Source organism: Haliaeetus albicilla, chromosome 27 (genome assembly GCF_947461875.1).
Source record: "Haliaeetus albicilla chromosome 27, bHalAlb1.1, whole genome shotgun sequence".
Taxonomy (NCBI): Eukaryota; Metazoa; Chordata; class Aves; order Accipitriformes; family Accipitridae; genus Haliaeetus; species Haliaeetus albicilla.
In genome coordinates this window covers 20,829,210-20,857,175 of record NC_091509.1, presented here as the reverse complement: position 1 = coordinate 20,857,175, position 27,966 = coordinate 20,829,210, and the positions used below count along the sequence as shown (strand labels likewise).

At 47.6% G+C, this 27,966-nt stretch overlaps 1 protein-coding gene across 2 annotated transcripts; it reads right to left on the bottom strand.

The window, feature by feature from the left end:
* Positions 1 to 70: 70 nt before the first annotated feature.
* Positions 71 to 27,966, bottom strand: SLC22A4 (solute carrier family 22 member 4). Of its 2 annotated transcripts, XM_069772938.1 has the most exons (10): positions 27,512 to 27,966; positions 20,791 to 20,894; positions 18,923 to 19,077; positions 13,992 to 14,163; positions 11,157 to 11,283; positions 9,040 to 9,140; positions 7,821 to 8,035; positions 6,976 to 7,158; positions 4,354 to 4,489; positions 71 to 3,116 (listed from the first exon to the last, which is right to left on the bottom strand). In XM_069772938.1, the coding sequence occupies exons 1-10, from the start codon at positions 27,902 to 27,904 to the stop codon at positions 3,041 to 3,043; spliced, it is 1,662 nt and encodes a 553-aa protein (XP_069629039.1). In that variant the 5' UTR covers positions 27,905 to 27,966; the 3' UTR covers positions 71 to 3,040. The 2 variants fall into 2 exon arrangements, with proteins under 2 accessions (XP_069629039.1, XP_069629040.1); XM_069772939.1 differs by lacking the exons at positions 13,992 to 14,163; positions 18,923 to 19,077.

Genomic DNA, 27,966 nt, shown 5'->3' with positions numbered 1-27,966 from the left:
CTTTGTAGGATTGCAGAGTCAGGACTGAACTGTCTGAAAGCCAGAAAAACTGTACTACACCATAACAGTCTTCCTGTGTGGAAGAGCTCATTTTAGGGTTTTATTTTCATACTTTATCCATGCTAAATACGTTTTAAATGACTTCTTTAAACTTCTTTGCAAAGTTAGGCAACTTTATTCTTCAATTACAATCCACATGGAAAGCAGGTTATACAATGCCAGTGCACATTTTTATTACAACAAAGACAGAAGTTAGAGTGACCATTAGTACAGTTTCATATATGCTTTAGCAGGTCCAGTAAGCCAGCTGAGTGATGATCAAAGGTTGCACAGAGAGACCCACGTCAACATGACAGAGGCGACAGATGAGGCGCAGTGCAACAGCCCCTGCGGTCAGTGGGAGCGATCCAGCTGGTCCTTCCCTCCCATCCCCGGGTCAGAGCCTTACAGCCATCGCCCAGCTGCATGTGAACACACCGGTCCCATACTCCCCCCGCTGAGTACCTGACACTCAGAAAATTCCCTGAAGATGGCAGCAAGAGGCTTAAATAGCTCACCAGCAATAAATTTAATTTCTGCCAATAGCTACTAAAGCAGTGCTGTTTTCTTCAGCTTTACAGTTAAAAAAATAGTTAACTTGCCAGAAACTGGCACTCCAGGTTCATCCCTGTTTGATTCTTCTGCAGACTGTTGCTCTTTGGGTTTCATCAGAAATCCCTATTTGAACGTGGGAAAGATACTGGCAGAGAACAGAAATTCTCCTTGCAAATGCTTCATCAGCTGAAGCAATCTCGTTTTTTCTCATTTTTACTATGCTCAGACACTGTAAGGCCTTATAACAACATCACATACTTTTCAGGATGGCATTCCACTCTTGTGGAAGACTTTTTTTTTTTTTTTTTTTTTAAATCTGCCATTAAAAATACTAAAATATGACACTAGCTTGAGATCAATGGTATAAACAAGAAAAGTGAGACTGATTAAAACAAGATATTTAAAAAAAAAACCACAACACTTTTTCTTATTTAAAAAAGGAAAACTAGGTTTTAAGATACTACAAGATTCAAGAGTACAAAAATATTTACCTTTCAGAAATACCCAAGCCTATGATCACATAAAATAAGTATCAACTTAATATAAAAATCTTCATAAAAATACGGCCACCTATATTTAACCAAGTCCTCAAACCTGTCCTATGCTGATATAAAGGCTTTGTTGAGAAATTGAGTTATGTCTAAACAGCTAGTCTATAGATTAACTTTGTAGTAAGTAAAACCAAGATTAAATACTGCTGTTATTAGAGAAGTTCCAGCTTGAGAAGGGATGAGAACATCAGCAGTCACAGGATAACGTTTGCCTCATGCCACATTACATTTATGGCAAAAGCATAACTGCACAAAATTAACATGAAAGTAAGTAGTATTCCCGCATCCCAAAGAGCAGCTTGAAATAATTGCACAAGTTCCTTGCATTTAAATGTTTAAAGCTTTATATTTGTGCTTGAACTTACAGGGAGAGTCTCATTCCTGTGCAAAATGCCAGCACAAGACGACTTGCCATGAACTCTCAACATTAGAGATGAAACAGTGTGCTTTTGTTGGCCCTTATAGAAGGTGAATCATGGCTGATTATTATTTATAGAGGATAAATATCAGTCTGCCAGGTCTGATAGACTTTATGTGGCCAAGAAGTGCATGCATAGCCAATAAATAGAAAAATAAAAGGTATTACACTTTTTCAAATTCTGTAGTGTTCATAAAACAGTAGTAGCACAACTCTATGCTCTAAATTTGTTTTTGTCCAGTCTAGCTTTGCTGAACTTTAAAAAAAACCCACATACATAACCTATAGAATTTGAAAAACAAAACACTGGCTTTGTTGGTGTTTTTTTTGTTTCGAAAAAACTGTGGTCCCAAATTAGCCCTTTTGCGTTTTTAATAGCTGCAGGTGAACATCTCCAGTACAGAACATCAGATTTTTGCAAGCATCAAACCCCCTTTAAATTTGTAAACTGTATATAAAGGTTTTGCAGGGGCTTTTGAAACTGCAATGAGCTTTCTCTGAAGGTACAGAACAATGTGGTTTATATTCAAAGGAGAAATGAAATGCTTTGAAAAACACCAACCCAAAACGTCTAAAAAACTGCTTATGCCAGTATACCACGAAAAACCTGAAAGCTAAAACTGCATGGCATGTTCGGATAGGATCATTGACTTGCTAAAACCTGTGTTTCTTTTGAAAGCGGGCATGGCCCATCAGAAAGTCAGCAAGCTGATAGTCTTCTGTGTTAAAGGCTTCTCCCTGTCCCCCAAAACACTGAACATTCATGAAGCCCAAGGATTTCAGCGGGCTCAGGCTTTATGAAAAAGCATCAGCTTTCAGACGGACAAGTGAATCCCAGGTCCTGGGAAAAGCAAGCGACATCAAAAGATACTCTGACGTCTTGTTTAAAAACCACATCCTTACAGTGAAGTCTCTGTCTGCTTTGCCACAACTAAGTTCTGATCCCACTTAGTCTATCGGGCTTTGGTCACAGATTTCAAAGGAGGCCAGGATCTTTCCTTTAGAGGCGTGTGCTGAGATTTTTCAAAGACGGACACCCAACTCCCGTTCATCCAGTCAACATGCACAGTGAGAAAAAACACCAGCATTATGTTTGCTATCTTTTTTTTTTTCCTTTAAAGCAGCTTTCATGGAGAACCTGACTGACTGGAGTCATTGCTGTATTATTCCTAAGGCTCATTTCTAGCTCACTCCTTGAATTCATCATGTTAAGCACATGCAGGTCCCCATTTCTCAACAGGGACTGTATCTGCTGACAAACTCCAGGTATCAAGACACTGAATTACAGACCAAGAGTCTTACGGGAGTAGACAGCATCTGTTCAGTAAACTATGTATTTGGGTACAGTAGCACAGGAGATAATAACTGTGGTGTGGTAGCACTGACTGTTGGGTTTTGTTTGTTCTCCTCTGGCAGAAAACGTATTTTGCAGAGATCTTGTTCTTCTTTCAGCCCCTCTGAGAGTGTGCATCCTTCTTCACAGGGGTGTTATCAGAATTTTAGAATTCTTCTTTGAATTCCTAATGCCAGTGGTTTGTTGCCCATTTCTGAAACTGAAAGCAAGTAAAAGACTGAGAAGCTAGAGAACATTCTACAGGGTGTCATCAGACACTCCCCCCTCCTAATTAGCACCGCTAAAATAACCAAGTTACACTACTAATATAAACATTAGAAAAAAAATGTAATGCTCTGTAAAGTATGCCCTTTCCAGATGGCACAAGCAGTGCAGCAAACACCACTTGGAACTTGAACGTAATTCAGTGACTGTAATTCAGTTACTTCAGTCTGTTTATGCAAGAAGCCTGTGAAGGGAATCTGGTTTGACTCTAGGATTTCTAGCTACAGTCCGTCAACTGCAAAGCCAAAAAGCCATAGGTCAGACATATGAAAAGTCCCTAATTGTGATAAAGAGCAGCATGCTCTTCTCAAGGAACCTGGCCCGAGAATTCGTCTTATTCTGGAAGCATAATGACAGCTCCTTATATCAACCAGGAATTAGATACAGGCAATTCCGGCTTTTTCAAGCTATTTTTACTTACAAGGGCAAAGTCTGTTCCAGTACAAATTCTCACTAAGCTGGATGGTAGCTATGCATCTGCATTTTGGCTAATTCAGTTTCCCCCTGCTGCTCCCAAGAATTTTCCCCCCATGATAGTAACTAGCAAACACTGGCCATCTCCACTGCACCAGCACTACAACATACACGCACGGATTTCAGTGGAGATGTTTGCTCAGGGCACCCTAAACAGCAATGGTGGTGTGGCAAGAGAACTGTCATTGCTTACAGCTAAACCAAATAAACCAGGAGAAAAGCTGTCTTAGCATGTCTCGAGCCTCCCAAATGAAAGACACTACAATACTGAAATCCTGTGTTTAATTTGGAGTAGTACCTAATGAACTAACACTGAAAGAGTGAAGTCTTTTGTAATGTGAATCATCCTACTAAATGAATAGTTTAAATGAAGACTTAAGGAGAGTGAATGATATAAAAGGATGGAAACTTTTGGGAGATATGAAGCAACAGCCTCAAGGTGATGTGAAAGTCAGCCTTGCTTTTCAAGTGCCCACTTTCAAGCACATCAGTTCTCAGATTCAGGGACTCTGGAGAAACTGCATAATGTCAGTGTCTGCCAAATTAACAACTCAAAAAAAAATAATTAAAGGGCACTTTGAAAGCTTTGATGTTTTGCAGTAGATCTGAAGAAACATGTTTACTGATTGTAAAAAGGGATTATGTAGAAAGAGATCCTGAATTCTTGTGACACATGGGATGAATGACAGCCGCCTTACCATTTCACCTTCAGCATTTGCTCAAAGTTCTCAGGCAGGGGATTGCCGTGGCTTTCTGGGAGAAACAGGGTAAGGATTCCGATCAGCACAGTCAGGCTTCCCATCAGGATATATGGTAGGAATCTGTCGTAGGCACCTGACAGAACACAGGACATGACACCAGTACTTATATGTCCACAATCAATGAACTCATGTAAAATTTACATTCCAGACATCGCTGTAACACAGACTTAATTTGGAATAACTGGCTGGAATCTTTGCAAATATCAACAGTGAATCCAAAACTGAGCTACATCTGGTATCTGCTAGCAAACAAAGGGATTTTTCAATTTTAAGTCTACAACGTGTGCTCTAGGATGGTCACCACCTACCACCAGTTTCATGCCATCCCCCGTGTTTGCGTAGTGGCCAATAGGTTTTTTTGTACATTTTCAACTGGGATAGCCAACATCTTTGCAAGGTAACAGCTCTGCTGGGATCACTGCTAGAGTCTTCAGTACTACACTGTCATCAGGAACCAAATCCTCCATTAAATAATTCAGTGTGAGGGAATAGAAGTGCTCATAAGCAACAAAGCACTCATCACCTGCCTGGGACTGTGCATCCTGCTGGGCTTGTGCACAAGAAGGCAAGAGAGTGATGGCAGCTGAACAGGCCAATTACGGACTAATGGGCCATTAACGGGGGAATCCTTAAATCCCTTCCTTATTGCAAAGGGAGAAAGCATCAGGCCTCCCGAGACAGACAAGAGGCTCTGACCTTGGTCTACTCAGAATATTATTTTGGACTAGAAGGCTGCAGCCCCTGCCAGCAGCCTGAAGCTAGCGCACAAGTGTTTGGGCAGGATGCAAGAGCTTCAAGTCACAATAGCACAGCAACGAAAAGGTCTTTCAGTAAAGGGATTAGCTAGGAATTAAAGTATTTAAGGTGGAGAAAGTACCAAACTGGACTTGACAGCTTTTTTTTTTAGTTGGGATAGAGCAGTTGCTTTATAATGTATGGAATAAACTCAGATTAAAGTGAAGACCCCTGGGTATTTCACATAAAGCCAAAGTTTGTGATTTGATCTCTTCTGTGTTCATGAGCTGGATGAACTGCAAGGTCCTAATTTAGCTGTAGCAAATATCAGCAGCTGACGAGTTTCTCCAAAAACCTCCTAAAGTTTAGGAAACTATTCTGATGACTGGAACAAGGTTTTTTAAAGGCTAAGCCTATGGAAACCTGGGAGAAAAAAACCACAACCACAAACCAGTAAAAACTTTATCCTGTCTACATCTCTCTATTACTGTTACCTGTGCTGCAACAGAGACTGAAGACCCTAAGGAGCATCTCAGTCCTGCTGTCCCTTTTACTTTAGATTCGCACTGTACAGTATGAAATAAAGACAACGTATTTTCATCATTTTTGGTACAGTGTGTTACAGTCACACTGCAATGTAGAGGTGAGACTGTTGCAAATATTCTGGTAATCAAAATTTAATCACATAAAAGAGTTTGGTTTGATTAAGAAGTAAAATGTATAGGATTGTTAAATTTGAAACGTAGCCATAGAAACTTTAGGAACTGTGGTATGTGTGACTATAGGAACCTTAATATTGTTAAGGCTTGAAATAACTTACCATAGAAACCTCACCAGGAAGTTACTGGTCTTTCTATGTTTTGTTTTAAGAAACTAAGGAAACCGTCACGGACACCAGTTTGCTGCTTGGAAACCCCTTACCCTTCCCATCTTGATTTGAGTATCAAAGATTCCAGTCAGCAGAGCTAAGTGTAACTGACCCATGATTGTTTTTAAATAAGAATATTGATAAGGTTATATAATCAAACGACCAATCATTATAAAGGTTAAATTTAAGAACAAGCATAGTATGCATTTTTACGTAAAGAGCTTATGTAACAATGACCTGACAGAAAAAGTCTATAAAAACTGATGGATTTTGATACTAAGTTGGACATGCCTTTGGAGGAGCGATCCCCCATGTCCCCAGCGCTGCAATAAAGGAGTGCCTGCTTCTTAACTTCCCATTGCTGTTAAGGAGTTTTATTCTGGATTTCGGTAACAAGACCACACCGGTGAGCTACAGGCAGTAGTCTCCTCTCCCCTCTCCTGGCATGGTGAACCAGCATTAACCCCTTAGGGGTACACCAGCAGTGCTCCGCCAGAGTCAGCAGTCACGCTCATTTTGTATCAAAGGTTTCAGCAGGAAGCAAAACTCGTTAGGTGCAGGGGAAGAGCAGAGTTGGGTCCAGTGATGGTAGAAGGAAATAAATCATGTGTGAGCAAAAGAAACAGGAGATTGAACACCTTGGACTGAGCAGTCAGTACTCACAGATACTTCCAACCTTAACCCCCTAATCTCTGTCACCCTTTCCTGTCTGCAACATGAGGATCATTTCTGTATACTTAGGAAAAAAAAAATTATTAATATTTGTGCAGCACTCAGAATGTGATGGTAATGAGTGTCAAAAAAAGCCTATGAGGAAATCAGTAATGCTGCTTACAGACCAAGGGACTTAAACGGCAACAAATGAAGGGACTTAAAGCTGAGCCTGCATTCTAGAAGCTCCAATAACTTCTCTGGGCAGCTGTGTAGTGCAAGGCAAGAAACGCAAGAGGTCTCACCCAGGTAAACAAAGTACGGAGCGATGATGCTGCCCAGCCTGGAAGCCGTGGAAGTAGCTCCAACTGCCATGTTTCGCACTAGCGTTGGGTATAGCTCCACATTGTAGACATAAAGCATTGAAAATGCAGCTGTGATGCCAAATTTTCCAAGCATCACCAGGCCAACAGACAGGACGTTAAAATCTGGAGGAGAAAAAATAAAATCAAGGTGAATAAACAACACCCTGTGCTTATTACCCATATTTCTTTTACATCCCAAAGACCGTATCACTTTTTCCTAGCAGCTGTGTGTGTTTTGTTTTTTAATTATACAATGTATTAGCCCCATCCCTAGATGACTTGGCTCCAGACTTCCCACTGAGCATAATGTAGATGCTCCGGTTATTTTGTACTTCACAGATTTTGGTTCTCTCCCAGTAAAACAGCATTTTTGAAGTGGAACAAAACTCTGGATTACACGGCAACAAAACACAAGCTTAAATACACCCCTTTTTCACAAAATCCAGGGGAGATTTACACACAGTGAAATCTGGAAGACTTGCAGGTTTTTTTTTAGCCTCTACGCACAACCAGATAAATCACAGTACACGTTTGGCTCTCATTTTACAAGTCAGTTCCCCCGGACTATAAAAAGCTCAGTAATTCGACACAATAAATGAGAGCCGTGCATGATTCAGCATATACATACGCATAAAAAAAAAATCATGGCTGCAAGTGATCGGTGTAAACTTGACCTCAAATTCTAAATTTGATGATGGTTTCCAGTAATTTTACAGAACTATTAGATAGCACCATAAAATTTTTCTAACATTTTATATACTTAAGTCATGTATTGAATCTTGTACCTGCAGGAACCAGCTGAATGAAGAGGACTACACCTCCCCCTAAAAACAAGGTGCCAGATAAGGAGTAGCGCCGAGGGAGGGAGCGGAGGAGAAGCCAGGCAATCACGTAAGCTGGAACTTCAATAACAGCTGAGAGGAAACAGTTGATGTAAGCATTTCCATGCCAGTTTGGAGTGCTGAGGGACAAGCCAAAGTAACCAACTGACGTGAAAAACCTGAGAAAAGCAATAAAACCAAATTATTCCAGAAACACTAGTCTCTGAACGTCTCCAGTGTTGTCTCAGATGTTGTTACAAAAATAGGATGTCGCAAAGCATTGCCACAGGCACTGTGGCTTAAAAAAAAATAAAAATCTCAGTGGCAACCCCATCTTTCTAATTCTGTCATCCCTTCCAGCGACCATATCCACAGCGGCTTGAAGAGACCTCTGATTTCTCTGTCCTTCCTGCATACACTATGCCAAGTAAAAGGCTTTGTGGAAGTCGTTCACAAAGGCTTTTCACTGCAATGGACTCATTAACGGCACAATGAAATAACTCTTGAAAGCTTCCCACGCCAACTATGTTCCTACTTGTAGCCAACTCCAGTGACAGGGTCTCCCACCCTCAGCAGTTCCGTTACATCTTATTTAATCTTGACGAGAGCTGGATGTTCGGGTTTCAAATCTCACAGTGCCTTACTATGGCATGCCAAGTGTGCTAGCCAGTTCCTTTCTGCTGGGGGAAATATGTACAGAAAAGGGTCCTGGTTTGTCTATATGGTATTATTGGGTCCTCATTCCTCGTGGCTGCCCAGGCAGGGACCAGGATCTCACTGAGATGGGCACTGTACAGAAACAGAACAAAAACGCTGGCCACGGGTCTGCTTCTTGTTATGTTACTGAGTTGCTGCCTCTGCTTCAAGAAAGACATTTCTCTTCAAATAGAGATTACAGAGATGGGAGCTTCTTAAGGAAAAAAAAAAAAGTAACAGAATTTAAAATACACAAGTTGTTACGTATAGTTTCCTAACTATTTTACATCTGAGTTGAGGCTACTGGCTCCATACTCTTGTCTATTAATGCAGTGCAGGTGCAAGTACATCGAGGGCCACGCACCAGCCAAGGACCATGTGTAGATGGGCTCCAAGGCTGAGACTTATTATCTAAACCTGTGTCATGTGCCCTCAAATCAGAAACTGTTCTATTGCCTGGGTACTTTAGGAATACACATTTCCTTACCACAAAAGTAATGACATAATAGTAATAGTTGCAATGTTTCGGGTTCGAAATAGGTCCAGAAGGATAGCCTTCTGCTGCTGCTGAGGCTTCGAATCCTGCATCTGAAGGAAAAAGGAAAACAAAACCAAAAAAATTCCCACACACCTAAGAGCAAAACAACCTCTGCATACCCACAGGTTTGGGCAGTTATGAAGTTACGACTCTATCAGGGGATAACTAGTCAGCCCAAGGGCCGCTTCTGCACCAGGGAGGGCGGTCCTTAGGTAGAGCTTGTCTCTGCACCCAGCTGTACTCGTGGTAGTTTCCATTTTTTTGTTAAAAAAAAGGTAGCACTGAGACCACTGCACCATGCTGACTAATTAAAAAGGAGTATCAGCTGACAAGAAAGACGCATTAACACTTCCTTAAGGAACTAACATGGTATTTCCAGGAGTAACCTCATTACAAAAGGCATTTTTCTGTCCACTCAACTCCCTTCTCTTCAACCTTCGCAATGTGAAAAAAAATGCAGAAAATCACCCAGGTTTGCTGCCTGCCTGCCGGCACCCTGCCGGGGAGGGGGACAGATGCCAGAGCTCAGTGTGGTGGCCAGGGAGCATCATGGGAGCATCCAGCACCCCAGATCGGAGACGGAGGGTCCAGTTTGAGGCTTGAAGCAGGAATATTCTGGGTGGCATTAGGGTGCCCTTCTGCCTGCACGGAGAGCCCTCGCCGGGGCAAAGCCAGCACTTGTGGCCAGCCCAAAGAGCAAACCACCCTGGCCCTCCCTATGGGGCTACCCAGGAGGTTTCCTTTCCTAGGAAGAGAGGATGGTTTCCGAGGAATGTCCTTCTAGCAAAGTTTGAAAAATACTTTCAACAGAGGACTTAATGTGCAAACATCATCCTCAGGCTTTTGTGGACAGACGCTTTGGCACGCAAGAGTCCCACGAAGTAAAGGACAGCTCAGCTGCCACTTGGTCTCAAAAATACGCAGGAGTGATGAAAAGCAAACTCGCGTGCTGGAGCCTGAAAAAGTTGTGTCCCCTATGGAAGACATCTGAACTCTGGCTGTAAAGTAAGGAAAGTGCTTTTCCATGGTTTCTGTAGGATGAGCTTCCCGTAGCTGGAACCTGCACTTCAATTTACACTAGAATATACACTTGGAAAAGAGATCTTCAGCAGCTCAGCCAAAATGTAAGCGTGACATTGAAGAGATGGATCCCGCCTGCAGGAGGTGCAGCACGCAGCAGCTCTCTCCTGCAGATACTGCAGAGGAGCACGCCGTGCTTTGCTTTCTGCTCTGTCAGGAGACATCAGGAGGCATAAAACGCAGGTGCTAGTGTAACGCAGTAAAGCAAGATCTGACATATGGACACACGGTCATTGCTGACACAAGGCTAGAAGTGTTGCTGGTTTCTTTGCACAAGAAAAATGTCTGTGCCTCTTCAGCAGGAGCTCCGGCGAGGGCAGAGCCACTAGATGGGGAGATGAGCACAAGAACCAGCCGTGCCGCTGTGGCTGTGCTGCTCCCTGGCTTGCTGGGCTGCTAGGTTTGTGCTAGGCTTTCTCCTTTTAGCCAATAAATATGAAATACCAAGAAAAAAACAGGCCTGAAGAAGGGCTTAATGTTCTTCACTGGCTTCGCTACCGTCATGGTTTTCAAGTGCCCTTGTAGCACTCGGGTGCTTTGGCTGGTTTCTGCAACCTGAGGAGTCCCTCAGGGCTCCACGCAGGCCCTGCACGATTTAGGGTCCCCTGCACAGCCCCCCCGTGAAGGGCTGCTGTTAAACTGCAAATCGCTAATACCGCGCCAAGCTGAAATGGGGACAAACATGTCTTCCTCGGGTCTTCTCAGTGCCCAAAGGGTGAAGCAATCTGGGTCACCCTTGCTCTGAAAACCACAACCAACCACTGCTGAGGAAGAGAATTTTACTGTAAAAACCAAACAAATAAAAACTCCCTCTGGCTTCTCATTTTGAACTCACTAACCCAGCACTTACCTCACGCCAACAGTCACTGCCAGCCTCTAAGACCTGCTGGTGCAAACCATTTCTCTGCTGGCATTTCCCAACAGGTCAGCTGGCCAAAGTGGGAAACTGCTGGTGAGGTAAAAGTACCAGGATGTATGAAACATACCTCCGCGGTGTCGAAAAGCACGGCTGGGGCTGGAACGCCATTTATTTTTGCAGCCTTTCGGATAATAACTTCTGCCTCCTTATATCTTCCCTGGGAGATCAGCCACCGAGGGGATTCAGGAATGATCCTGCAATAAGTTTCAGAATAAATGACTCAACGTTTTCACAAAAGTAAAAAGTTATTAAAAACACATGTATCGTTTTTATGAGTTACGCTCTCATCTCAGATTGCTCGCAGCAGAAGACAGTCAGCACAGAAGCATGTGGGCAATGTAATTCATGGATTTGTCCCACTGGGATCAGTGGGAGAATTCAAATTTATAGGATGTGTTTATTCTCGTGCTGAAGTAGATGCACGCTTGGGCCCTTGCCCTGGGTGGTTGTTTTTAAAGGAATAATTGATGTTCACCAGAAAAAACACAGATGTCACCAGATAGACAGCAAAAATGGGGGTAGCTTAACTAGCGTTGAGCAAAAATATTCTTAGGAAACTGCATACAATGTGGAAATGCTTTAAATATGCACAGGGTATATTTAAAGGCTCTGCGTCATAGGAATCTTCTATACAAACCTCACAATTTTACCAGCACTCTGAGGCAGGCTCTCCCAGGCAGAGGACAGTGGCAGCGTCCCCTTGCAGAGTTGATGACGTTTTCTAATCAATTCCAGACATGTGTTGAGTGAATTAACACCAAACACAGGACAGAAAATCTCACCTTTCCTTAACTAAATCCTTTGATCTTAACAGATGCTGCCTTACTCCCTTTAGCCAGCAGCATTTTTTCCTCTCCTTGTTAAAAAGCAGGTCAGACACTCCTTTTCTGATGAACTCCCTAAGGACTGACCCAAAGTCATGTCAATGATTTCGAGTGTCAGATGGTTTGTATCAGATCGTTCAGCCACTAACGTGACTTTCTGCGAGATGAGCTGTCTCCACTGCTCTTCTTTGTGGGCAAGCTGAGGAGCACAAGACTGCAGAGACGATGCTGGGAACCTTCTGGAGAATTTGGAAGAGGAATGAATAAAAGAGCAACTATGGCATGGAGCAGTGGGACATGCAAGTCACATCACCCGTGGAAACAGTGGGTCTAGACGCTCAAATGCCAGCTAATACCAACCTGCCTCGGCAGAGCTTTGCCAGCGCACCGTGATCCCCATCTAGCCCCACATTAGCCCCAGACTGGAAGTGCCACCCGTGGAAATTTTTGGCATGCTTTACAATGTATGCTCTTAAAAAGCATGAAAATTCCCACCAAATACATTTCAAAGCAGGACTCTGAAGCCATGCCTTGGGGACAAATTTCATGTGCCTCATGGTGCCTGTTCTACAGCAGACATCTATCTGAGAGGCTTCCACCCAAAACCAGCCTCCCCAAAGAGCAGCTGCTTGGCGCAGAGGGAAATGCCACTGAGTTGAAGGAGTTTGAAACATTTGAAGTTAAATAAGCAAACTGACCCTTAAACAGAATGAGACTATCTTTAAAATCAGATGATAGCAGAGGCGGAGCTGAAAACCATTTTAAAGGTTTGGTTTGGTTTGAAGACTAAGATTAAAAAAGACCCTAACAAACAACAAACCAAAACCATCAGCAGAGACTTCTGACAAGACTGAGATTTGCAGGAGGTCTTTTAGGCTATAGAAGAGTGGGTCTAAATCTCCTAACTGTTATAAAGACATTAATCTCTTACTTATAGGTATAACTCGTTCAAGATAATGGGAAGAAAAGGGTTTGACAGATAAGACTAACAGGAAAGGAAGGAACTCTATGTCTGTTTGTAAATTATCCTTAAGTGTGAATGATACCTCGCCTTTCCCTTATTATTTTCTAAACATCTATCTCTTCAGAAAACAGCAGATGACCAAGGCAACAACAGAACAAGGGTATATGCCCTTCTTCAATGCTTCTGTCCAGCTGAGAAGTTCAGGGAGTTTTCCTAAACTGTTTTTTCAGTCCCGCAGGGCAGACCAGTCATGGGCAAGTGAGAGTGCACCTACGCGTCCACCAGTGCATTAGAGCAGGGGTGGGTGAGTGCAATGGAAAAATGAAAGAAAACGTGGAGTCAGCCACCAAGAAGACAGTGTGGGATGGCTCAAAGGAGCAGGGTAAGGAAGAGCCAACCTTTGGCTCAGCCACACAGTTACTATGGGCCGAAGGAGCTCACAAATCAAAGTCCTGCTCCAGCAGCCGAAGCAAAGCCTGGGAGGACGCAGGGCTCCTGGCATGCAGAGCTTGTGGGAGAGGGCTGGCCCAGCGAGCTCTGCCGGCGAACGCCTCTGCTTAACGACATCTCGTGCAATAAACTGCTTCGTGACATCGAGTGCAATAAACTGCCAGCTGCTGCGTGCCGAGTGAATGGGCTCAGCCTTTCACTGAGATTTTAGTACCAATCAGCAAGTGAATTCACATTAAAAAATGGCTTAAAGAAAAAAGGCAGGAAGCAAAGTTAGAACGAATCATGCAGCGGTACTGCAGGGGTAAACCTAGAGGTGGTTAACTGTGTCCAGAGTTAGGAGTCAATTACAGAATTCCTACTGGCTGCTCTGGAAAGCCGGTGAAAAAGTGGCTTCAAGCACTGGGCCAGGACCAGCAAGGCTCTGCAGGTAGTCAATTTGACTTAAAACTGGCAAAAAACCCCAAACAAAAAAAATCCCCCCAACTCCTGCCTCAAGGCAAAGCCTCCTCACGTGGCAAATAGAACAAAAAACCCCCCCAAAACCCAAAGAGGAGAAACGGGACCCCCCCGACACCCTGCCATTACCCAGCACCCGGCGCAGGAGAGCATCAGGCGGGGTGGGGAGGTGGGGAGCGTGGCCTCGCGGCGCGGGGGCACTCACCACCATAGCGGGATGCAGAACAGCCCCGGGACAGTGAGCGCCAGCAGCAGCATCCGCCAGTCTCTGATGAAGTAAGCAAACAGTGGCAGCAACATGTAGCCAATTGCAAAAAATATGCAAACTCCTAATGTAGAGAATATAATACGAACTGATTTGCCAAGAATTTCTGTTCCTGTTTAAAACAAGGGAGGTTGGATTAGCATTTTAACTCTTTCTATTCAATCATGACTAAATACTTTACTGCATTTACAAAAAAATAAGCTAAACAATCTTAGAAATGAGCAGTTTATCTTATAATACTTCAGGAGACACTGCCAAGGAGTAATGGTCCCAGAGATGATCATCATCACAGTGATATTAATCTGGTGGGAGATTCCTCCAGATTTTTGTTGCGCATCTCCCCTGAAGCTGCCAAGGAAGCACCCATGAGACCGGCACCGTTTGGGCTCTTCCAGTGCCCCAGCAGTCTGGCAGAGTCTGATACAAAACCATTTTCAATGCTAAACATAGTTGTAACAGCAACATCTACGCAGTTTCTCTGTTATTACCATTGGTATTTGCTCACAGATCTAGCAGAGGATTCAGAGACCCATGGTTCAGCAAGTTCTCCTCTACTGCAAAGGTTGGCAAAGTAAAAGAGAAACAGCAGACAGTGTCCTTTTAATGAAATCGTCTTGTTCACGTCTGCCAAGAGTTTAAATGAGCTGGGAACAAAAAATGAAGGCTACCGTGTGGAAACGCACAATGAAACATGAACCCCCTGTGCTTTGCTCCAAAGACACCAGGATGGGGGAATCCCAGTACTGGTTGATGGAGCACCCAGTCCAGCTCCCACCCGCAGCCGGAGGTGGATGTGAGTGCAAAGGTATGGAGCCACTGGGATACCAGCAGGACCACAGGGATGGGACCGAGCCTGCTGGTCAGCTAGTGCGTACTTGCAAACAGGTTGAGGCTGGAGTGCAAGAGTTTATGTCACATTTTTTGTCCTCTGTTTCAGCCTAGGAACGCGCACCTGGACAGTTAAAGCAGCTCAGCTGATGGGCAGTAACTTGAATGTACATTTAAAGGCCAACTGTTGCTTGGCACTGCAGTACTTGCCCGCAGCAGCAAGTCCCATATGTTCAGCTGCATTAAACAGCTCATAACATCCTCTCCTCATGGGAAGGACTGAGCAGAGAGGACTTCAGTTATCTCCATTAGCGTCACTTCTGAAATAACCGAGGTCCATGACTGTACACTAACTCCAGCCAAACTACTGGGTGAACTGAATGAGCTGTGCGAACTGAAGGAGCTTCACTCCTCCCTGGTCCTTCTCCCTGCCTGGCAAATCTGGTTCTGTCCTACCCAGCGGTTAGTGGGATGGCAGACAAGACCTGGGCTGCCCCGCAGTGCCGGCACCAGCGATAGCAGAGGTCACCTGCAGCACAGCACCGACCCACCCAGTACAGAAAAGCTGCTGGGACTATCAGCGACCTTCAGATGAAAAAGGGACTTCTGTTTGCTTTGATTAATGCACTGTCCGAGACAGATAAGGGCAGGCACGGGGAATGGCTGGCAGACTTTCAGGAGCCTTCCTGAAATGCTTGCCTAGGACATACCCTGGTCCCCCACTCGACCCATTTGGGATTTAAGATGCGGTTCACTGCCGAGCACTTCTGGAGGAGAGCAGGTCTGTGGATGGCAGACTGACATGGGTGCTTTGGCATGAAAGGACGTGAATTTACAGTGAGGTGGGAACAAACTTCACATTTATTTTTTGGAACAGAAGGCTGGAATGTTGGATCGGCACATCACGGGCTACAGGACACAACCAGGGAAGATGCCATCTTCTAATAACGCTCCTGCCCCAGTAGCCAGGCAGCAGTCCATGAAAGCATCCTACAACCACTGCATCACGTGCAGCCTAGCGCCAACCTAATATCTAGTAATAAAAATTGAGATTGTCGTAAGCCTTCAGGAGCACCTCATGTCTTTTCCAATAAAATACCTAGTCACTGCTTAACAAAATCCACAGATGCCCTCACTTCTTGCTGAGCCCTCAGCCCTGGGTGTACAGAGCTCTCCTCTCCATCAGGAGCACTGCAAGGGCCGTAACTCCCAGTTTTGTCTGGACTCAAAAAGCAAACAACACTGAGCAAACAGGAGGGTCTCAAGAAATCTGGAGAGCGTATTTTAGTTATGTAGCGTGGTAAGAACTCCAACATTTAATATTGCAGAGAAAATGGAAAAAATACCCACGACTGAAAAAAAATCCCTCCTATTTGATAGCTACATGAATTTTCATTTTAGAAACATAGGGTAACTGAATAAAGTCACAGTAAGAAAATTGAAAATAAGAACTCCTAGGGATAATATGAATGTGTGAGGATAAATTATAACATCTTCCTCTGCTGATTGCTGTTGTTTAGAGGGGCTCTCTTGGGAGAGGTCTGATACCTGAAACATTGGTTTATACCTATTAAATGTTACATTAGAATTTGTGGCAATTCAAAACCAATATGAGATGACATCTTTCAACTACAATTCTCTTCTCTCCTGCCTCCCCTCCTCCCTCATTCTCCTGGCCAAGGAATAACAATTCTGGGACGATACCAACATGCTTTCACAAATCTACACAGTGTTTTATGGTACCAGAACTTGAACACAACAGTTTTGAGCACAGAAAACAACCGAGGCCTAAAGCTAAGGAAAAATGCTGCAGAGAGAAATTTCACAGGCTGTGGTTGAAAAAAAAAAAAAAAAGAAAAATTCTCTACAGAAGTTCACCAACAGCTTGTGGGGGGGGAAACTATTCTCATGAAGGTGGGCAGCAATAGTGCAAAGGGCAGAAGAGCGTGGGTGGCTGAGGGTGCTGGAACAGGGTCTGGGCTATGCATGGGGGGGGCAACACAGATTTGGATGTTAAAAGCTGGAACGACTGGAGAAACCTGTGCTGAGGTGGCCACTTGAAAAAAAAAAAAACAAAACCACAAAAACCCACCTCACTTGGGGACGGAGGGTGCGAGGGCTGCAGCACGGCCAGCGTCAACGGGGACTTTACACATGCCGGTGTCCCCGCTGCCCCCCCCAGCGCAGGTCACAGCCCTGCCCGCTGTCGGGTGAAACAAGGGAAGCATCTCCAGCGCATCCCATAATCAGGATGGGCTTTCTTAAGGAGTTACTTTTCTTTTCGTGGGTATAGTCTCCTATCCAGCACCTCTGTCGTGTGCGCCACGGGCAGAGGTGGGGGCACTCGTCGGGGCACGCCGACCACGCGGCTTCGCAGGACAGGGTGCGAAGGACCATCCTCCGTTAGTGCCTCCCTCCTTACCGATGACAGGCGGCTGACAACTCGCTTAAATCAGGAAACTAATGTCTAAGTTAGTTTGGATTAATCCTGCACTTAGTAACAGCCTCAAGGCTGCTGGGGAACAGCCAGCTCAGCCAGCGGCCGAGGCACCTGCCTCTCCGCTCCCAGGGAGTCATCGCTGCTGCAACAACTCTCCGGAAAACAGGACGGCAGAAGAGACAACGCAAGGGATAAAGTGCCAGTGAACTGCAGCTGTGCAATTAAACGAACCTAACGCTACTTTGGGAGACCCGGTCCTCTCTCTCAGCAGCAGGGGCATTTGGCCAGTGGGGTGCTCCAGGCTCCCCCCCGGGCTTTGCCTCTGCCGAGCACCGAGGCAGCATCCCAATCCGCAACCCGGGGCAGCTGTGGAGCTAAATTCCTGCCTGATCAGATCCCGCACCCCCATTAGAGGGACTCGTGCTACACAGACCCCGAGTGCTTCCAAGAGGGTTTTCAGCCCAGCCAGCGCTCCTGACCCAGCGCCGTCCCTCCCAGCCTTCCCACGGCAGGCGTTCGCTCCGGCTCCGTCAGCTCCGCACAAGAGTTAACTACCGGGACAGAGGGAGCGGTGGCAACGGTGATGGCAATGGCAAGGGATCTCCCTGCTGACAGCCTGACCTACTTAATCCTCCCTCCACCACTCGCAGCGGTGACTCACGGCTGCCCCAGGACACGATGCCGTATTCCCTCTGTAGCACTGATTTCATGTTATGCTCTTCTGCTCTATTTTTCCCCGTTAAAGCCTCGTGGGGTAGGAAAGAACAGCATTAACTATTAGTATACGGTTTTAATTTAGACTAGCCCACATTACGATCTACAAATTGTAATTTTGACACCACCGGTTTAAAAGGCGAGATAAATATATATGTGCACACTTTAAAGACAGATCTTGCAAATCCCAGCTCCCCCCCAAGGTCCGTAATTTACCCATGCAGTCACCTTTCCTGAAAACCCTGTGACTAGCAGGAGACTCTGCGGGGTCCCCCCTTCCCCGCAGGGTCCCCAGGCAGCGACTGCGGCAGTGCAGCCTCCCCGCGGCCGCTGGCTCTTTCTTCCTATGCTCCCCGGAGAAAACAAAACAAACCGTGGCCTCTGAAATTAGGGACTTTATCGCTAACCTTGGCACCGAGACCAGTGACTTTAAGGCTAATGGGGCTCTGACGCCCACCCGGCTCCTCCGCTCCGGTCCCCCCCCACGCATTCGCGATGCCTGGAAATGCTGGTTTGCCCCAAGGCTTTAAACCCAGGTATGCACTGACCCCTCCACAAAGGGGCAGAGAGGCAGGGAGGGACGCAAATGCCTTCTCTATCTCAGACCTGCTTCTGCTGATAACAAACCCTGAACGCTGCCTTGAACATCTTCTCCAAAGAGGAGGGAAATGAATGTTTCTTTAGGGTCTTCTTGCTCTCTTCTGTTTCTCTAAACCTATAGAAAGTAAAGCCTTGAAGTACCCAAGACTAAAAAAATCATACTGGCTTAAATTAGGAATTGCACCAGGGAGGATTTACTGCTGCCTAGTTAAATGATGCAGGTTCAGAGGGAAAAAAACCCCAACAGTACATTAAGCAAGCATTTAATCCAACACAGACATACTCATACCCAGTATGAAGGCCACCACGTAGTTAGAGATCTGTCCCATCCCCACTATGAGAAAGAGCACTGTGAACATCTCCCAGCTGGTAGAGAAGATCTGCAGGAAGCTGAAGCCAGTCTGCACGGCCATCGTTGAGAAAAGGATATTCTTCCTGCCAAACCTTTTGCAAAAGATAAAGATTGTTATTGAAACGGCATGTATTTTTGGAGCGGGGCTATGAAAGAGAGCTTGAGGGAGCACAAATATCCAACCTCAGGTGATGCAGCTTAGCACAACCTGAGGTTTGGTTCGTCTTAAAGAATTTTGTTTATTATTTTCATAAGCACTAAAAAAAAATTCAAGTTTCCAAGACCCAGGAAATAAACCAAGAAGAAAAATTAAGAGCAGAAACTTCAGGGAGCTACTAGACAGGGACTAATGAGAATAGACAGCAGTACGTAAGTGAGACACATGAAGATTACAAGCCACACAGCTGAAAGTTAAGAAATGATGGCTTTTAGGCTACTGGCATCTAAACAGTGCAACACCATTACACTTTAAACGTGTTAAATAGCTTTATCAACTGGTTTCAGTCTCTCCGAGTTGCCAAACATATTGCACCCTTTCTCTCACCTGCTTCTCTGCATTAGAAGTACGTAGCATTTTCTTACAGAAAGGTAAGAGCAAGCTTACACAGGGGTTTGCACGCCTGTGTGCTGGCCCAGGGCACGCTGCCCTCTGCACCGATGCTGCACGGGACGCATCGCCGGCTGCCTGCAGAAGCCTCTGGCTTAGGAAAGGTTTCTGCAGCAGCAGAGGGGAAATCACTCAGGTACAGGTTTAGAGCATACCCCTTTACTGACAAACCATTAAAAAAATATATATATTCAATGAATAGCTCCTGCTAGAAGGTGACTGGGCTCTCGGGAGGCTGACCAGCCGCACCACCGCTGGGACACGCACGCTTTCTCAGATGCTCTCCAGTGGGCACATGGCCCCAAGTGGGATTTAGTGATTATCTCGTCTCCCTGTCAAACAGTAACACCGACTGACTTCTGCACTGGGGGCAGGAGTCAGGAGATTAAATTCAGATCACATGGAATTTAACACTGGAGGCTTTAGGATTAAGACTCCCATCAAGTTTTGAAACCCATCTGCTAAACACCCAGAGGAGCACTGAAACTCTTATGAATTCCTCACTAACAGGCAGCAGTCAAAGCAGTATTTGAGATCCTGCCATAATGTTATAGAAAAAAGGCTATGGGATGTATAAAGAGGGAAGCAGAGACTCACAGAAGGAACATATATTCTGCATTTGATACTTGTAAGGCCAGAACTTCAATACTGCCAAGATAATTGCCAAGTGCCTGTAATGTTTTCTTGATATTTTGCACCTTCTTAGTTAGATGGTATGACATGATTGCTATCCATTTACAGGTTATCTTCTTTTCTTCCTCTTGGATATGCTTACTTTATTTCCAGCAAACCTTCTCTTCTATGCAGAGCTTCCATTCAAAGGACAAGTTTCTATCCTGCAGCTCTAAGAATGGACTGTCAATTAATGTGAGACAAAGAACAACATCTTTTAAACTACTAAAAAGGCTGTATAAAGAAACAAATGTGGTCATGAAGAGAAAACCACCACATCAATCTGCAAAGCAGCCACATGGGCTCCTGGCGGAGATCAGTTCTTGGTCTCCTGAAGCACCCAAGAGGCAGTAATCCTACGTCTGGGGTAGATTAAGGTTGGGATTTCTGAAGAAGTCAGGCCAGTTACCTCATTTTGATCAAAACTCAGAGAATTGGACATTTAACTCCTTTGCACCTCTTAAAGACAACCGCACCAGCCCCTGTACCAGGTCTGCCCTGCGCAGAGCGCGAGCAGCGGCGTTACCTGTCCGAGAGCTGCCCCGAGATGAAGGAGCCGATGAGGACCCCCACGAAGAAGAGGGAGGTGGTCAGCGGGGCTTTCCAGTCATCCTCGCACACCAGGTTCCACTGCAAGAGAAGGGCCCGTGCTCAGACGCAGCCGCAACACTGCGCCGAGCCTCACACAGGCACAGGAGTTATTGGCTGGAGACACGCGCATTTACATGTAATTTAATTTAGTTCCCCCACACCCGCATTTCCACCCATCGCTGGCACCAGCACTGTTTTCATGGCGAAGGTCGCTGCCAGAACGCCCTGCTTAAAGCACAAAAAAAAAAAAAAAAGAAAAAAAAGGAAAGCGGTTGCCTCCCCCCGCAAGCCCCATCAGGCCAAAACACCAGCAGCCATCTGACGGGACCCCATTGCCTCTGAAGTGGGTGAGCGGCCAGCAATGCCAAACCTGATGGGCAGTCAGTATGTGCAGCCCAGGGGCTGCCCCGGCCCCGTTTCCAGCATGATCTCCCCACCATGTGCCCATCAGCCCCCCCCGACACCCAGAACCTGGCTCCCCATGGCCCGAGATGCTCCCCATTAGAAAACCAGATCGATGGAGAAGGGTGAAGGACTGCCCTGTCCCCGGCCAGGGACAGTTTCCAGTTTACCTGACCTCTGCCGGCACAAACCCCACTGCATTTCTATAACTTCTGGGGTTGACAAAACATATGCAAGAAGACACACAGAATGAAATCTCTTTTCCTGCGCTGATGTGCTTGCAAATTCCTTTCCATCCCCACAACCTGCAGGGCTGACTCACTGCCCATCACTCAGCCTTGCGACCGGACCCGGCTGGGGCTGGAGGCTTAGGACATGAGCCAGCGTGGAAACTTCCACCTAAAGCCGCTCATAACCCCAGACAAGGTTTAAAAAAATAAAAACAGCATCATGAGTCTCTGTCCACCGAAGTTACAGCCGAGTGTGTTTCTGCCGCAGCTTGCTCCCATCCCAGTGACTAATCTTCTCCTTAAGGCATGCCTGCCAGGAGCACTTACAGATAGACTTCAAACATGTCAGTCTCAGATTAGATAACTCTACCACAAAGGTAAGCTAATTAGATCACAGATCAAAGGATAGCATAATTTTAATAATTAGCCATGCTAGCAGAGAGCAGGGACATCGCCCACACCAGTGCTCACCCTGTGCTCGGGGAAGGGATGTGCCGAGCCGTCTCGGCAAGTGGTGGCCAAGCCCAGGCAAAGGCAGAAACCTCCCCTCTGGGCTGCTCAGGCTCCTCACCTCAGCTGCAGGCAACAAAAAAGAGCAACTCGTGCGTTATGAAGAGACCCAGGTGCCATCTGACAGCACCGTGAGTCCTGCCAAAACCAAACCGAACAACCGATGGGTCGGCAGCCGGGCTTCACTTCTGCTGCAGAAGAACACAAGCAGAAGTAAACCCCAAAGCAAAGGGGGATGCGGTGTAGTTCAATGCAGTTTGCTCCAGACTATAGTTTAGGAAAGAGATGCAATCAATGCCTATTTTCAGGCAGAATGAAGGTACGCGGCCAGCGGTGGGGAGCCGGGTACCTCTGCCCCTCCGCCCAGCTCGCAAAGTAACAGCAGCTACAGGACAAAAAGGGATTAACTGTGCCCATGCCTCTTCGTGAGAAACACACAGAGTCTTTAACACAAGAGTATTGAGATCTGAAGACTGAAACGTGCCTCCGATACTTAAATCTGATTAATAACAAAAAGAAACGTACGGCAGCCATTTCTGTAAAATATTTTCTTGTCCTTGCTGGGAAGGGAGAGATGGCGAGATGCGGGCCCATCTGGGCATGCACCTGCCTTTATCTTTGCTGTGTTTGATATGGTGAATGGCAGCATGCGGGTCAGTAGGGCTCTGGTATGTTCAAGGATGCTAGTCACAAAAATATATACAGGGATCTGTTTCACATGTCAAAGAAAACTGAGATTTCTGCAAAGAAACCTGGTGGAAATCAAGCTCCGGATTTAAAACGAAGCAAAATTCAGCTGCAGGAAACACAGAGTTAGAAGTAAGTGCTTCTTTACATAGCACAAGCAGGGAAGAAGCAAAGGCAGCAGAGGGGATGCCCCTGCAGGCTGTGGGAGCTGCAGCAGCTCCGCACCAGCCGAGCTCACCTGGCCCCCACGCTACAGAGATGTTTTGCTACATCCTGCTGCCCCCCCTCTTCCCTGCTCTGGGAAAGCTGGTGACTAACAAAGTGGCAGAATTTGCAGCCAATAAAGACCATTATTAATTATCTGGGTGCGGAGCACCCCGCTCTGGGGCCGCCGGTGCAGCACCTGCTCCTGGACCTTCAGACTTCAGTCGCTCAGGGTTAAGGGTCTGTGTTTTTAAAATGCCTCTACCGTGTCAAAGGCACTTTGGCTGTAAAATAAACCCAGCTAAATAATAACTTGCCCATGAAACTGAGTTGCTTCCTGTGTTTCCTTTGTGCCAAATGCCTCCTACCCAGCTGTTCACTCTACCTTTTCCGAGGACATACTGCACAGACAGCAAAAATTCACTGCATAGAGTCAAGTCTTTAAAATTTGTGGGATGTGGTAAAGAGCACGCAGCAGCTGGCTGGCTGGAGAGGGGTCACTGTTTGCAGGAACTCACTGTATTTGACCAGAAAACATGTAACTGCAATCAAATCCATCTGACTCCAAGTATACCTGAAGCTCTTGAGTGAAAAAAACACACCACCTATTCTAGAACCCATACCACCCGCAGCATGCGGGATCTGGGCGATGATCTATACAGCCCAACTCCATAGGTACACCCACCTCATCTCCCAAAACACCAGCCTCCCCTCCCCAACGGCACTCGGTCTGATGGAGGCTCATGCCCTTGCACCGCACAGTGACCAAGTGGTAAGATTTCACTTGTGCTTCAATGTATAGGGCTTTAAGGTGTTCATTGCATGCTGACTCCTTGCAAGCAGTACTTGGGAAAAAATGAAATTTAACTTATTTGACCTTTTCCTCCGAGGCTGCATCCATCGCAGCCAGCACCGAGCACACCACGGGCACAGGAGCTACAGCCCAGCCACAGCTAAACCACCTACAGCTGTAACTTCCAAACTGTACTGGACTAATTATTAATTAACCAGAAAATAAGTAATTCTGTAATGTCCCTGGCTAAGCATACTGGAGAGCAAAGTTCATGTAAGCTTCCAAGCAAGTGCTTTGAACGCTAGGAATCAGAGCTGCTTGAGAAGAACACTATTAAATCACTTTATTGCCCTCAAATCCCTCCAACCCTTTCCCACAAGCTCGCAGCTACTGGAAGAGCCAATTCTGCCAGGCGCTGCTGGCAGGAACACTATGCTATGGATGGAGAAGCTTTCTGAAAAACCGAAACTGCCAGAGAAGGTGCCCTGACTGCCCAAAGCAACCCTGCCGCCTGCTTTCTCAATCAGAAATCACTAACCATTCTGAGTATCAGCCTGTTCACATTGGAGAAGAAAACACTAGTGGAGCCTTCTGTAAATGGCCAAGGCTGTAAACCAAGGAAAATCTGACCTGGTTTCCAAGAGTAAATCTGAAGATGAAGAGCTCAAGAGATATTAAAAAAATATTCACAGATTGCCCCATGCGGCACCCCGGGCACCAAGTCCCGCAATGAGACCGGGTCCACTCAGTGCACGAGTGACGAGCACAGACACCTCCATGCCCAAGCGCAGGTTGGGCTACGGGTGCTGGGTAGGGCTGCTCACCGCTGCTGGAAAAAGCCTTGCAACGTGGGTCTTGCGATGGTGCATGGCGTACGTGCCGTGCCTCGGTGGTGGCGAGCAGCCCAGCGAGCGTGTCCCCAGGGAGCGGCACTGGAAGACAACCTAGCTCAATGGAATTAACTGGATGCCAACGCCCTGCTCCAAAGAGCAAAACTGGTGCTTGTGCTTGAACCTCTAATTAATGTCAGATCTGAGCATCATTATCTGGAATTAAAGCAGAAGCAGGTTAAGTTCCAGACCAAAAAACCCCAGCGTAACAAAAACACATGTCTTAAAGTTTAAATTAATTTCAAAGCACATGTGGTGAGAGAGAAGCAGCCCTGCTTTGGGGTTAGGACCTGCTAGATCAGCTCAAGCCCTCTTGGGCAAGTGCGGGTGGCACCGACTCAGTGCAGCGGCCACCTGCTTAGGTGGAAAACAGCAATTTTATGTCGGGACGACTGGAGGAGGTGCAGCGGACGGGGAGCTGCCCTGGAGGCAGGGGGAGGCAGCTGGGCCAAGGGGCTCCTGCGCCCCGGGAGCCTGCCGAGGGGCCCGGCTGAGCCCTGCGAAGCAGAAGGAAACCCTGCAGCCCCTTCATCTCAGCTGCAGGATCACACCTAACCCCAGCTTTCCACTTGCTCATCATCACACTTACAGACTCATTCTTATCAGCCTGGCCTGATGATCTTTTTCACCTGTGCTGTGGACACATTCACTTTTCCACCATCAACTTCATTTTAAGACCAAGCAGGTGACCAGGTCTGGGATCCTCTGTTTGCAAGGTTTACCACGTCCCTGCAGACCAAGAAAACCGGTGCTGAGCTGGCATCTCCCAGCCTGTTCCTTTCAAGCAGCAATAATAACAGGATTTGATGCAACTGCACAAATCCAGCGCTTAATCCTGTACCATCAAGTTTTGCTCCTCAACTGAGTTCTTGACCTGAAGATGTTTCTTCACTGAGCTTTCCTGACGGCATGTCCTGCCTTGTCTTTCCTAATACAGAGAAAAATGTTGGGTACAAAAATAATCATCTCAAGTTCAACTGAACTGCTTCTTTTCAGGCTTTCATCAGTGCCTGTTTTTGTTGTTTTAAAAACAAATTCTGCATTTTTTCCAAATGTCTGTGACAATTTTAAAACAAAACAAGTATCTTTCTTTTCCATCTGGCTTACAGATGGGAACCTGGCACTTGGTTTCCATCTCTGAATGTGCTATTGCCTCTCTGGCGTGCCCCAGGCTCTGTGGCAAACCCCACCACTGCGTCCCATCCGAATCTGGCAGGGAAGGTTCTTGTTTGGCATCTGCCAACACAAGTTGTTTGCTGCTCATTAAGAAGGAATAGCATTTTTCCTCCCTTTGCTCCGTTTACTGTCTCCCTGAGAGCAACTGCTAACTCCAAACCACAGATTATGAGTTCACAGCCAATCCTGGGATAATCTGGCCTCCCTCCAGCAGCGAGTGCCGCGGCACTGCCTGCGCCGGCGGTGGCTACCGGGCATCGACCACGCGGCCGTGCCAGCCCACGGGTTACAGCCGGGCACGTCTGCATGCAACACGTGGGCTGCAGCCAGGCTGCCGCTAGCGCTCGCCCACGGCCAGGAGTGGGACGAGCTTCCCAAGCACCTCCTGCCTTGATTTGGTGTTGTGCGGGATCCCCGGCAACTAAGCACAACCGCCGACACAAACGGCAAGAGACAGGCACACAAAGGCGTCGTGCATGCCAACAGCTTCGCTTTGGGCACGCGAGAGGAGACTGGCATCCCCCGCCCGCGTCGTGCTCTCCCCTAACCTGGGGTCGCTCCCCACTCGCCTCCCTCCCCACATGCTTCAATGCAGCTGAGCCCACGTCTGCACGCCCCTGGCACAGACCGGGTCCCCGGGGCACAGACCCGCAGCCACGCACCTCTCGGTCAGGACCTTTCCTGGCTGTGTCCCCGTGCAACATTCTTTGGTGGCAGATGTTGCTGCTGAGTCACAGGGACTCGAGACGAGGGCCAGACGCTCGCTCCCTGCCGTGCCGTGCACCCCGAGCGTGAGCCATCGGCGGTGAGCAGGGCGTCCCTCGGCACGCTGCTCGGCCGAACGAGCCCACCGGCTGCCGAACGCAAACGCTGGCTAGTGCGAGGATGAGCCCGCGAGTCCTTGAACCCCCTCACACGACACTAAAGAGCAGCAGCAACCCTGCAGCTATAGAGGAATTGTGTTTTCCTCCTCTGCAAGAGCTCCGCGCTCCCTGCCAGCGCGGGCAGAAAGACAGACAGCGTGTCCCTGCCGCTGTGCGGCGGCACGGCCAGAAAACCCAAAGAAGCGCTTACACGACCTGTCACCACCGATGTTCCCGCAAGACACCCTGTACGAAGGATGCCATTGTACGGTCTTCAAAACCGAGCCAACAGCTTGGCTGCAGCCTGGGGGCCAGGCTGGCGCAGGAGCCGGGCGCAGCAAGCCGGGCACACCGCAGGCAGCGACCACGGCACCTGCCTCACACCAACTTGCCTGACCCAGCGCCGACGGCCACCGAAGCTGCCGGCGTGGCTGGCAGCACTGGTCCAGGGTGCTGGGACCAGCAAGGACCCACCGCCGCCCTGGCCCCAGCCGGGCTGTTTGCGTGTCGATGCCCCCATCCGCAGCGACGCTGCAAACAAGCGATTGCAATGGATGGAAAGTTCACCGGGACGGTCAGCACGCTGGCAGAAGGAAACTACCGGGCTTCTATTTTCAGCCTTTGCTACCTCCTCCACAGACGAGCCCTCTCCAAACAAAACAACCTGAAGTCTCAACGGCAAACCTGAGATAATACGGACGAACGGCACCTGCCGAGGCCCTTCACCCCACGCATCCCTCCCTCTCCCCGGAGCGCCGCATCCACCCGCACCCCTTCCCGCAGCCGCCCGCCCGGCCGCTTGCTGCTCCCTGTCCCCCTCCAAAACCCCCGGCCCAGCCTCTCCCCGGGGAACACCGGCACTGGCGGGGGGGGGGGGGGGAAAGTCTCCGCGGCCGCGCACCTCGGTGACGATGGTGGAGCGGTAGACGTCGCGGCTGTACTCCCAGCCGTCCAGGCAGGGCTCCTGCTCCAGCGACCCCAGCTCCACGTCGGAGCCGGGCCGCAGCCCCAGCGCCGAGAAGTTGGCGAGCGCGGCCAGGCGGTACCGGCGGCAGCGGCTCGGCGCCGCCCGCCCTTCCCGCAGCTCCAGCGGGATGCTGGCGTTGCGCCATTCGCCGCTCAGGTTGGCCCCGCCGGGCACGGCGCACCGGTGCTCGGGGGTGCCGGCCAGGAAAACGGCCGACATCCCGTTGAAGCCGTTGGGAACGATGCTGGCGCTGAGGAGGAAGAAGACGAGCCGCTGGAAGCGGCCCCACTCGCCCAGGAAGGCGGTGACCGCATCGTAGTCGCGCATGGCGCGGCCCCCGCCGCTCTTCCGCGCCTCTGCGCGCACCGCGGATGCCCCGCGAGGCGGCT

Bases quoted from the DNA above. Each gene is read 5' to 3' on its own strand.
- SLC22A4 (XM_069772938.1), bottom strand. From the start codon at position 27,904: ATGCGCGACTACGATGCGGTCACCGCCTTCCTGGGCGAGTGGGGCCGC. The intron at 11,284-13,991 runs GTGAGTGCCCCC...AACTTATTGCAG, and splicing joins TTCTGCATCCCGCTATGGTG to GATCATTCCTGAATCCCCTC. The intron at 7,159-7,820 runs GTACAAGATTCA...TTTCTCCTCCAG, and splicing joins CATTCAGCTGGTTCCTGCAG to ATTTTAACGTCCTGTCTGTT.